We start from the raw sequence: 13,254 nt of genomic DNA, 5'->3' as shown, positions 1-13,254 counted from the left end.
ATTACACAAACACATGGAATGAATAACTTCAAGTCTTGTGAAATAAGGCGGGAGAGCAGCAGTTTAATCTGTAACATTGCCTCTGCTTTTGTCAGACTCCTCAGATCTTCCAGATTAAATCATCTAGGATTACCACCAGTCAGCTGAGAAGGAGATATATATAAAAATCAGTTAGAGCACAAGCACGGGGAGGTATTATGATCGTAAGATACTAACTCTATTATTAATAAATCACAAAAAAAGATTGAAAATTGACAGCCTCCTTACCATTGCTTCCAGAAGTACACTTAAACGCCATTAGAGAAAGGGAGATGACAAAAGGAATATAAAATATACAAGAAGTGGCAGGAGAGCAATATCATAACAGAGGTTTGAATGAAGGTCCTTGAATGTTTCCCTCCAGGTTTAATTTCCTGGTTTCTCAGTTAACCGCTGGGTGATGATTCCTCCTGATGCTGTGAGAAAGACAGAAATCATTACGCCACAGAGAGGGGAGACTGAGCCAATGCGAATAAGAAGGAAATAACAGAAAGACCGCGTGAAACACACCTCGATCTAAAGGAAAGTGCTAAACGAGTGTGAGCGAGTGGAGTAGAGACTGAGTGGAGGGTTAAGGCACAGATGAGGAAGCAGAGAATCAGGTCAAGAATGAGAAAGCCTCACTACTGGGGCTGCACGACAGTCATTTAAATGTATGCATGTTTAAGAAAAAATGAAAATAGCCCGAGGGCAGCCTAATCTGTAAGACAAAGTGAGTTGACATTTTGTGTGTGTTTGCCCACAAGGAAAAGATAAGAAGCTGCTGACAGGCTCGAAAATAGCCGTGTAGGAATGATGGGCTCAAACAAACAACATGCCCCGTCTCTCTCTGACCTTCTCTCTCTCTCTTTTCTGATTGATCTGCCTTTCCCTACAGTCTCTCTCTGTTTACTTCACTTTTTTAAAGCTCAATCTTAATTCTGGTCACTCTTGTTTATCTCGCTCTATGTTTCATATTCAGTCTTTTCCGTGTCCATAGGGACTCAGAGCAGTGTACTTTGTTGGATTTTTTCTCTCTCTTTGGGTAACTCAAAAACTACTCAGTTATGGATGGATGTATGGTGGATGGATGGACAAATGTCTGGCTGTTTGTACTGGGATGTGACTGTCGGGCTGTATAAGGGGAGACTGCTGTTTAACGATAAGAGCACAGGAAGGGTTGCCACAGCAACAACTGGGACAGGAAACAGCCTTAAGATATGTAAAAAAGACTCGGATAAAATGGGAAGGGTAGCAGTATTACGACTTGAAACAGCGAACTCTTTTCTACAGATGAATCCAGCAAACAGTGTGCATGTTTAGCCTTGTAGTGGCAGTGACAGTGCCATGGTCACATTAGCTGGTAGCCCTTGTTACTGATGACCTAAGCATTCTACTTTGTTGTTGTGAGGTTGACCTGTATAACATCACACACAGCCGATTCGCTTTAATCTGCTCTGTGTGATTACCACGGCACCTAATAAGGGTCATAGCCCACTAATGTTACACTATAATACCAAAAGTAATCTCTCACCCATCAAAATCATTGAATTCAGGTGTTCCAGTCACTTTCATGTCCGCATGTGTATAAAATCGGGCACCTTGACATGCAGACTGCTTCTACAATCATTTGTGAAAGAATGGGTCGCTCTCTGGAGCTCAGTGAATTCCAGCGGGGTACAGTGATAGGACGCCACCTGTGCAAGTTCAGTTGTGAAATTAAATACTAAATATTCCACAGTAATCTGTTAGTGGTATTATAACAACGTGGAAGCGATAAGGAACAACAGGAACTTAACTACAAAGTGGTGGGCCATGTAAAATCTGACACCGTGTCTGACTGCATTGTGCCAACTGCAAAGTTCAGTTTGGGAATGGCCCCTTCCTGTTTCTACATGACTGTGCACCACTGCACAGTGTGGACGAATTGGCCGGACCAGAGACCTGACCTCAAACTGAAGCGTGACCTGCGTTTGCAGAACGCACTTCAGTTTAACAGCAGCTGTTTAACGATCCTCAGCTGGGAGTGATGGTAGCAAAGAAATTAGTCATGAAGAGACTGCTAAGAGGTCAGGCAGCAAAAACAGTCTTGGAGGTTTTGGTCATAACATTTCCTTTTAACACATTAATCCTGCATGATGAAAGATTATGCTTAGCTGGTGTGTTTACCATGATTCAGGTAGTAGCATAGAGAGGACGTCAGCGGTTCAATTCTCAAGCTTCTATAGTTCACATGACAAATGGTTTTTGGTTAAACTACCACTGTGATAGATGTTTAAAAATAATAACACTTAAAGCAATGTGTGAATGTGCCTTTTAATATAGAAGTTTGAGCAGCATTAGATTTGGTTTATATCCCCAACATCTTTTTAATATTTTCTGAAGTTCAAGTTGACTTCCTGGTTAGTTCTAACTAATACTTGTTATGATAGTAGCAAACTAAAGTAAACTAACATGTCCATAATGTAACTGTGAGCATATTATGTTGGAAAAACAACCACACAGACAACATTGCAAAGTAATTTGTGCCAGCGTTACGAGAAGTGTTGATGAAACTGATGCAGTTAAATTACAAAATGCATTATTATGACAAAATATGCATCATTGTGAATTCAACGCAACATCTGTCCCTCAGCTACAGGAAATAAAGCTGCAATGAAGAGATTTTGTTTTTCTATTTTTATTTTTCCCCAGAGTGAATGACGAAGTGGGAAAAAAATAAAAGCTCAGTCCGATTATCCAGCTGTCCAAATCTTTCCCAAGTTGCTGGACTGCAGCTGAATCACCAGCTCAGAGCAAAGTGGAGGCGGTCCTGAAAAGCGATTGTGGAAAACTAATAAACACTCGATTGGCTCAATTATTTAGCCCCTCCTGAACCTACTAGTGTTACATTGTTCTTAAAAATTGCATTTGCGGTTTCAGTGGTGACCTGTGCGACCTGTGTCCTGTGTGTAAGAAGGTATCTGACAGCTTCTTCTTATGTTTGCGTTCGCTCTTTGCAGTTCTCAGTGTTTCTCTACATCGGGTGTGAGGTATCCACTACAAAACAAAGAACAAACAAAAAAAAAAAAACCTGCCACAGATTTGCCATTGCTTTGCACAGGTGATCAAACAAGTCATTGTTCCATATCATATCAAACCTGGGCAAAGACCTGATAAAATCATTTTTTGGCTTGGGAAAAATAACAAAACACAAAGCATTCGAGCCAATAATGCTTGAAATATTTTATTTATCAAAACCAACAGACTGATTTTTTTTAATAAAACAACAGAAAAAGACAATAAATTATTTAGGTAAAGCATACAGTTTTGTCTTTAATATATTTTGAATGGAGCAACAGAGGTTGACTTTTGTTCGTTAAAACAGACATCAACAGCTTTTCTCTGAGTTAAAACTACTTAGCCACCTGTTGAAATTCTGGGAAGGGAAACTGAAACAAATCTCTTTGAAAGGTACGATAATCTCAAATGTTCCCAAAGGCCCTCTGTTTGTGTTTGATCTAAGAAACTAGTTAAAGTTTTACGCTGAGATACATGTGATCTCATATTCAAGAGCTGCAGGAGAAAACAAAACAGCTACATGGAAAAAAGAGCATGTCACTGGTGCATGCAACAGTGGAATGTGCTGATAACAGCAGCAAACTGGCAGACACAGGATGCACACGCTTACATACATACACACACACACACACACACACACCTACACACACACACACACACACACGGGTGCACAACCACAGGTCCTGCTACTTTTATAATACATCAATTTGCATGTAAAAACTATTCCTTTATGTTATATGCATGGTCCAGAAACTGCAGCAGCCGATGTCCTTATGCGCTCTAAAAAACAAACCTCACTACTGTTGGTTTTAAAGATTCTGCTTAAGTTGGATTTATTGGAGAAAGTTAACTTGAGTCACTTGTGTTACTTCAACACAATACTATGCATTTAAAAACGTTTTAGCCTAAAATGTTGACCTGGCAAAACACAGCATTTTGTTGAAACAACATAAATGACTTGAGTCATTGTGTGTTGACCACACAGCATGAATTTAACTTGCAGAATGTGATGTCTCTGATATGCTGATTAGTGATGGTGATGACTCTAAGCAGAGTCAATGAGAACCCAATGAGAATCGATAAGAAAAACAATTTTCTGAGTGTACCAAAAGTCTAACAATGAAATAACACATAGAAATTAAAAAATATATATTAGCGATTCAGAGATGATTTGGCTTTTGTTTAAAGAAAAATCATAATTTACGTTTAGATGTTTGTTCTGTAAAGTATCTGTAGTCCCTTCTAGTCCCTTCTACATACACCTGTACACTTTTCCAGCAGAGCGCCTCAGAAATCTGTCATTTTACCTAAACTTACCCAGATTTGTCATCTATTAATAATAATTCAGTGTTACAATGTGAGCGTTTCATTTATTTTCTAGCTTTGCTGCTTTGACTCTCCATTAAACCGACAGCTACACACACATGCACACACAGTCACATGCTGAGCATTCACATGCTTGGATCCGCTGCCAGCTCTTACAGACTGTTGGTAACCCTCCACCCTTTAAACAAAAGGACCTCTTCCTGCGCTGCTACAGGGGGACTGACACGCATACACACACTCAAGTGCTGCTTGTGTTATGTGCAGAGATCAAGAACATCGCTCACGGTAATTCCCACAGATCTCTGCAAACTTACAGGGCAGCGTGTGAGACTATGACACACACGAGCATTTAGAAAATTCAAGAAAAAATTGGAATTTATCATAAAAGCATCGCGCTCCTCTTATCCCGACGTGCTGGTGATCTACAAATAGAAGGCTCGATTTCCCCTTTTCCATCAGCTTCCTCTCCTATAAACTTCCTGTTTCCCTCTCTCTTTCCTTTGCTGTGCGTTCAGGGTCTAAGTGTCGCGGTTTTATCCGCGTTAGCAGAATTCCGCTTAGCAGCTGGAATGCCAGGAATGCTTGGAAAATTGGGCACGGGGCAGGAGCCGGATCTGACATTTTCTTTGATGTGTTCGACTCGGAGGCAGTGAGAGAAAAAGAAAAGAAAGACGCATGAGCTGTGTGGATGGACGGACAGATAACGAGGAGCGTGATATCCAGACAAAGTAGAAGAAGCCTCAGGATCCTGTATAAATAACTACAGTTTTTTGGGTTTTGGAAGCCTGGAGTGGATGTGTGTGCATGTAAATGTGTTAATGTGGAGGGCTGTAGTTAGCCTGGAGGTTGTAGTTCATATCATATAAAGTGTTATTTTTGTGTAAACTTCCTTCAACCCATCCCCCCTCTCTCCCCCCCTCTCCCCTTCTGTTTCACACTCACTCATCTCAGCATGCTCCTGGCAGTTGCCTGAAGTTTCTAGAAACAGTCTTATTTAAAACAAAAAATGCAATAAAACATGTGAAATAAAAGTAAAAGACTTCTTTTCTAGGGCTTGGAGAAAAATTCAGGTTCAGTTCAATCAGGCTGGCCTCCCTTAAAATCCTTTCATCAAAATGTAAATTTAAGTTTACAACAACGACGGTTTTAAAATTTCGGAGGAAAGAAATTGGACTGAGTTTAATGGGGATTTCTTTGGAAGACGTTAACACTCATACCATACATGTAATGTTTAAATGCAGCACGAACAGTGAAGACAGAAATACCAAGTTGCAGGAATGGTAAATAGCAAACGTTGGGATGGGAGTTGCGTTTACAGGATTTACAGGTTTGGCCCATAGACAGAGGAAAGGTAAGTCATGACGCGAGCTGCAGTTTACAAGTCAATTGTTACCTTCTTCTTTGCTGCATGTTTGTCAGCGGTGCTATTATTATATGAAGTCCATTGCAAAATAGATAGAAAGGACAACTCGTCTAACAGTTCCAGATGTGCCCGTCTCAGCGAGGGGGCTGGGAGGGACACGCGCACTCACACTGTTCATGATGTGAGAGGAAAATTTCATCAATGACCCAGCGAACCTTTGGACTCTGATGGCGCTGATACCGAATGGGGTCTGGAGCGTACTTCAGCACCTAGAAGAGGCACAGAGGGAAAAAATGGTAAGGACGCAGAATGGGAATGAAAATGGGCACAAATTATTTCTTGTTTTCCGTCTCGTTGTCAGACGTTGTTTTGTGTTGTCAAGTGATTGTATTTGTTGAATCCTGTTTGAATATAAAAGAGGAAATATCAAGAGGAAGCACACCAGTCGTGACAAAACAATACAGGAGTTCAACAACAACAACAAAAAAGAGGAACTGCTACCTGAGAGGATTTGAATATGTCAGAAAACTTGGCTTTGAAGCAAGTGGGGCAGGTCAAAAATGTAGATTACAAAGTCAATGATGATGGGGTAGTCATGGAAAATCATCTTCTCCTGGCTTTTCGGGAGTTTCTGTTCTCCCTGTTTATTGTAAGTGGCTACACTAAAAATCTGTTCATGTCTTAACCTGTCTTCTTATTTGTGTTCAGAGTCTTTGGGAGCAGGAGCTTTTCCCATTATCAGGTAATAAGGAAAACACAAGTTACCAAAAGAAATGTTTACTGGGAAATACATAGCACTGAAATCATAATTTGATTTAGTCACCATTTGCTGCATTTCCTGTTAATGTAAAAATACAGCAAAGGTACAAAGTGTTCCACAAATGATGCAGCAAATTTGTTTTCCAAAGCTCAATGAAAGAGACGCGACCAATGATTAATGTCAGGACTTCCCAGAAGTGAAACGTTAGTGTGAGTAATAACGTGTTTCTAGAGAAGTTAAGTCACTGAAGGAACCAGCTACAGGTCCGTGATTACCGGCAAGGAGAAGAGTGAACAAAGGAAGTCACAGTCTCTGTACCCTACTCTCTCTTAGACACACAAACACACTAATGAGAACCCAAACTGCAGTGGTTCTGTACTCTGCAGTGCAATGTGTACCGACACAATACACTTTTTTTTCCTTTTCACACACATAGCACCATTACAACCCCAAATCCCACTTTTGTCTAAACTGTCATTGTATGATTTTTAACAGTGAGAGAAAGAGAGACAGTGAGAGAGAGCCCTATGGACTATGTTTCAATAATGATGCTATGCAAGAACAAAGACACAAAGAGATGGAGGGAAGTGACAGAGAAGAATGAATGGCAGGCTTAAAGAACAAGAATGGTGGATTGCAAAGGGATAAATTGAAAATGGGAATTGGGTAGAATGAAAGGATGATGGAAACCCGGAGAGAGAGAGAGGAAGGGAGAGACAGAATGCTTACAATGCATGGAGATATGGAGAGATTAGAAAGAGAAAGACAGAGGCGGCATACAAAGCACTGAGAAGAGAAGTGGGGAGAAAGCGCGAGACTGATGGTGCATTGCTGTTTCATTGTTGATGCAGCCCTCGCTACTACTCGCCCAATTTCTCCCTGCTTGTCCCTCACTCTGCATCTAAATCACTTCCTCTCAGTCCTCTCAGTCCCTCTTTCATTCGCTCACTCTCTTCCTTCCGCAGCATCATGTACCTAGCACGTAGTGGAACTTTTAAATGTCGTTCTCGTGCTTGAATAAATCTGCTTCACCTTTCTGTAACATTTCTGTAACCAGACTCGCTGCACCACACAAAAAACAAACCTAAATTAATGATTTTTATGGCCTAATTGATGTTTTTTTGTTTGGATTTGGGAGTGCTGATAAACAATAATTATAAAAAAAATAAATAATAAAAAGTCCTATTAGTGTAATGCCAGCTCAGCATTTCACTGGGCTTAAAATGTTGCTATTTATCTGAGGATTTTCATATATCTGAGTAAAAAAAGTAAAGAAAAAAAAAGTATCCTACTATTACATGTGTATATATATATATATATATATATATATATATATATGATTTGAACTATTGTTTTTATGGACAAGAAACTTTTTTTTCTTTTGAAATCACAAATCTATAAACGGCAAACAATAAAACTAATAACAGATCAATACTCAATATTTCACAAAAAAACAAATATATATATATATATATATATATATATGTATATATATATATATATATATATATGTATATACATATATATATACACATATATATACACATATACATATATACATATATATACACACACATATATATACATATATGTATATATATATATACATATATACATATATATACACACATATATATATACATATATATATATACATATATATACATATATGTATATATATATATATATATATATATATATATATATATATATATATATATATGTGTGTATGCCGTTTGTATTACTGGACTTTGTGAATATTACAGTACATTTGTAATTATACATTCTGTCCATTGACTCATTCATCGCCATGTGTGACCAAGGTTAATATGATTTGTTGCTCCCTCTCATGTTCAAAGTGAGCTCTCACTTTGAACATGCAAGTCTGAGAAGCGGTTAAGACGGATGAGTGGAGTAACACACTGTTCGTATTTAATGAAGACAGGAAAAGTTTGTGAAGTGTGAGACATTTTAGGGCGATTTTTTGCTGAATTCATTTTCAGACTTTTTAAGAACCCTTAACGATCCCATGTACTGCTGCATAATTACAGCTGCAATATGCACAAACATACATAGAAAAATATTGAGTAGATATCTTACTTTACCCCATTAAACTGTTTATGATTTGAACTATTGTTTTTATGGACAAGAAACTTTTTTTTCTTTTGAAACAGAATGTATTGAAAACAACGGCTTTACTAACAAACAGTGTAATAGGTTGTTACAATTTGCTTCTTCTGGTGGACTCATCTAGTTCCATCATAGTTCAACAGTAACAGCAGCAAAACCATCTCTTACACCAAAAGTCTCAAATATCACATGAGCCATTATGGAAAACATCTTTGAAAGGCATTGCTCACCAGATAGATGCAGTAGAGGGAATATTTAGCAAATTTCCCTTTCACACCCTCTAATTTTTCTGCTCTTTTTCCCCATATAAAAAAGATTTCTGCTGGTTTATTGTGAGATCCAAATATCTTAGTGTGCCTGTGTGGGTGTCTGTATAGCTTGCATGTCTTTTCTTTCTTTCTTTGTGATGCTGTGTGGTCTGGAAATCTGTAATTATCTGAACTCTGTGTGAGTGCCTCCATGGTGCTAAACCTACCTCGTGCAGTTTGAGCGTTGTTTTGGAGGCCTGACAGGTACAACCATTATTCCAGTTAGTAGTGCCACAGCCACAGTTGCCCCCGCAGCGTTTCACCAGCAGACATCGAGGGAAAAAGACGGCGTTGGTGGTCTTCAGCTCTTCTCGCAAGTTCACAGAGTAGTTGCGAGGAGTACAGCTGTACCACTTGACATCGTTGTGAAGCCGGTTCAGATCAACTTGACAATAATGCAGAAAAGTATCAAATTAATAAACGATCACATTTTTTTTCCCTCTCGCTTTGTGCTTTTTATCAAGACTTACTAATTTTTACAATAGCAAATTACCTTCTCTTTTTTTAATCTGTTGTGTTTTATGGTATGACAGAAATACACTAAGGAAAATAGCTCTTTCTATACTGTGTTACACTGCAAAGTTCCCTTTAACACTAAGATTGAAAGAGACAGGTCAGTTATTGCTTTATGTGGTGATAAAGACAAATGTTTGGGACAGTGGAGGCACAGAATGAAGAATGGCGTGGAAGGACGGGAGTGATTTACATTGAAAATATCCTTAATATTGACTGAGTGAAAATGGTTGAGGGGTGGAGACACTATTACTTATGGGGACAACTTCAATGACAAGTGACTGTAGAGATGGAGAGAGGATTGAAAGAGACGCAAAGATGAAGAAAGGGGGACAGTAAAAAAAGCAGGGAGCATTCATTGATTGAAGATCACAGCCTTTCTTTGTGTCATCACTTTGAAGAAAAATCACCTAGTTAGCACACACTGGACCTGCTGCAATGGCTCAAAACTCATTTTGAGGGAATTAAGGGAATTATTTGACAGGTGGACAGAAAATAATTCATTAAAGCACTTGTTGCTAAAGATTCAGATCCAGGAGCTCGACTAGAATCTTTATACGTTTATTATTCACATAAGTCTGCTCGGTGAAAATGTGGATGGTGAATATTTGTTCTGATGCCAACAAACGACTGTGATGAAAAGATTGATTTGTAATGTGGTTAAGCAGAGAACTACAACAGTTATCTCAGTTATGTACAGACAAATGAGAGAAATGAAACCAACACTCGTGCTGTTTTGTCTGTGAAAAACAGCACGAGTGTTTTAATTTAATCTGGGAGCAATTCAGAGAGACCACAGGCAGATTGAAGGCAAAAAGATAAGAGGAAGAATAGAAGAAAGACAGCAGAAGCAGAGCAACAATCAGTGGTGGTTTGATTGCTCACTGATTGTGGTCATCAGCAGAATAATAATCATTGCACTGTCCATACCAAGGGCAGTGAATCTTTACAACACACGCGGCATAGAAATCATAAAGTGGATAAGAACACAAGTTTTTTTTTATTTTTTAAAGAAATTAATACACAGTTCACTTTGATTTACTTATCGCATTGATAAAAGTAGATGTAAAAGTTGTAAATGTTTATTCAGTGGTCTCCTAGAGTTTGCTGGAGTCATACTCGAGTACCATGGCTTCAGCACTTATTATACCACAGTCCGATGTTCCACCGCCTGCAGAAACCACTTCAGGGACGCATGACTGAGTCGGAGCTTCGCAAAAGCAACATAACAAGAAGATACTGCTGTACGTTCACCTTTATAGTAGAAAGCAACTGTCCTCCCTGAGTACAAGGAGAAAGCCCTAAACTAATCAAGTACAGTCGTGGCTTAAGCACTCAAACCTTAGCAGAGCTTTTGTCCATATATATGTACTTGAAACAATTTAAAGGTAAAACTGTCAGCATTAGCAGAGCTTCATTAGCAGTTCAGGTAGTGCTGTAACCCCCCCCCCCCAAAAAACCAAAAAAACACTGGCAGCAAGACAGCATTAGGAGAGAAATGCGAGGAAAGATTTTATCATTTCCTTTGGCAGTGCAGAGAGAAGGAGAAGTGAAGGCAGATTGTGCTCTATACATATTGCATTTACAACACTGATGATGGTTGTTTTAGGCCTCCTTTTTCAGTAAAATGGTCATAAGAAATTAAGAACAGACTTATGAGTTATATAGAAAAGAAATGCATCAAATGAAAGCTATCTCTAGTTGAGGTGCTGCACACGTTTGCCCCTTCCTTTAAAATCCTCGATTTCTGTCTTACAGGCAGCTGATATTTGCACATCTGCGTCAGACTAAATGAAAAGTGGATAATGTCAGCGTTTGTGTGAGCATTAGCAGGTTAAATGAGGACAACTGTGTGACAATATTGGATAAGTAGAGAAGATAGTGTGAAATCAGTTTAAAGCTATCTGCTCATTTGAATAAATCTTATTATACATATAAAAATGTCAGGAAATTAAGAATAATGATCATTTGCTACTCAAATTCTTTCTAACAAGGGAAAGAACTGCCATGTGGAGCCTGGCACCTCGCAACAAAAAGACTCCTGGTTTGAACCATCTGGTTGGATGGGGTCTTTTGTGTGTCTTTATGGGTTTCCTCTGGGTGGTCCCCGGTGCTCGAACATGCTTGTCAGGTTAACTGGTGATTCTAAATTGGCCCTAGATTGTGGATGGGAGGGAATCAGGTTATCTGTCAGTCCGTATTAGCCCTGTGATGAACTATCCATGGCGTATCCTGTCTATTTCCCCCTATGACAAGTGGATAGGATCTAGCCTCCCACCCACAACCCTGAATTGGAGAATGGTCAAGTGTGGATACAGCTGAACTAAATGTATCTACATTTACAACCATATTATAGCTTTTATTCCTTTTCCATGCTTGCAAATGACAGTGAACCCATCATGTAAGTAGTCTGCGATTTTACTAAAGATAAAAAAAGACACATTTGCAGCAAGGGATAATTTCATGTCTGGTGACAGAATTGTGAGGTAATGTTTCTTTAGATTTTACAATGTGACAGCAGCACATTCAGACTTATGCTACTGCATTGCCTCTAATGAGCAAACCCAGTAACCGGTAAGTGTGTTTGTGTACTTTGGGGGTAAGGCACATGCTTTTACGGTTGACGGTGAAGGCACGGGGTTCTTTTTTATGCCGTGAGCTTGCAGGTGTGTATGTGTGAGACTTGCAGGGCTGAGCTTGTGTCTGTTTAAGGAGAATGAGTATAATCCCAGAAAGGCACTGGTGTGGAAAGGGGAGGGAAAGAACACAGAGACAGATGAGCAAGCAACACTCCAAGAATGACTGTGTCACTCACACAGTATCAACGTGAACACATCATAGCGTCTGAGCACGTGTGGAAAATCATAAAACATATTCTGCTCCAGTGTTTACCCCTCAGTTTCTTTGAAGATTAGTTTATTTGTATTAGCATTACGACGACTTCATTTGAAATTATTTATGTTTGAGGCTGAATATGTGTGAGTTACTTTACGGACCTGGAGCCGACCCAATTAATATTATCATCTGGCTCGCTGTCTTTCATGAGAACAGAGGTGGGTGTCTTTGTGTGTGTGTCTTAATGAAAGCAAAGCCAAGCTGCTGACTGTGGCAGATTTCTGCTCCACTGCACAGGTTGAATTCCCAATTAGAGAGAGCTATACTGGTGTATCGAAGACCTGCAGCATCTATGCAGCTCTAGGTAGTCCTGCAAAATGCACTAACTGCCCCTACACAGAGCCTCGTCCTTGTGCCAACCCAGCATGCGCACGCACACGTGCACTAATAAATGAGATAGATTTGCTGTCAAGTACAAATATTTACTAAGGAACAGGACAGCCCTCGGGTAGAAAGCCTCAAACAGGAGAGAGATGGCTCAAAAGCACTGCAAATGCTGCAAGCTTGAACATTTTTTTACAGACATGCACACACAAACACTCCCTTTCTATTGTGTATGGAATAAGCATATTAATTTTCATATCTAGTCAAAGACATCTGCAGTCTGTATCCCCAAGGATAAAATCTGCTGCTTGAATGACTGCAGGTCGCTGGCATTGACTTCACAGTAAAGAGCTGCGTTGTTCTGTCTCGCCTTAAACTTGTCACTGACTCACTATAAACCCTCCCAAAGGGCAATTCGATGATGCAACAACTTACGGCAATACTTTTGCACATAAAATGGAGCACCCCCCCGAAAAAAAAGATCTCTGGTATTAACAGAAAAAATATTTTAAAGTTTCCTTTTTCAATCATAGTCAATCAGACTTCTCTCAGTTGTC

The 13,254-nt window shown here is 39.3% G+C and overlaps 1 protein-coding gene across 2 annotated transcripts in view; it reads right to left on the bottom strand.

The window, feature by feature from the left end:
• Positions 1-4,263: 4,263 nt before the first annotated feature.
• The window catches only part of pdgfd (platelet derived growth factor d), a 54,503-nt gene continuing 45,512 nt past the window's right edge, over positions 4,264-13,254 (bottom strand). For both annotated transcript variants that reach the window (XM_040009096.1, XM_040009097.1), the window contains exons 6-7: positions 9,133-9,350; positions 4,264-6,036 (exon numbers count right to left, since the gene is read on the bottom strand). In XM_040009096.1, coding sequence (XP_039865030.1) covers positions 5,902-6,036; positions 9,133-9,350 — 353 coding nt within the window. In that variant the 3' untranslated portion in view covers positions 4,264-5,901. The remainder of the gene's footprint in view (positions 6,037-9,132; positions 9,351-13,254) is intronic.

Source organism: Simochromis diagramma, unplaced genomic scaffold, assembly GCF_900408965.1.
Source record: "Simochromis diagramma unplaced genomic scaffold, fSimDia1.1 OVJJ01000344.1, whole genome shotgun sequence".
Classification (NCBI taxonomy): domain Eukaryota; kingdom Metazoa; phylum Chordata; class Actinopteri; order Cichliformes; family Cichlidae; genus Simochromis; species Simochromis diagramma.
Note: the sequence above shows the minus strand (reverse complement) of the source record. Positions and strands in the feature narration are given on the sequence as shown.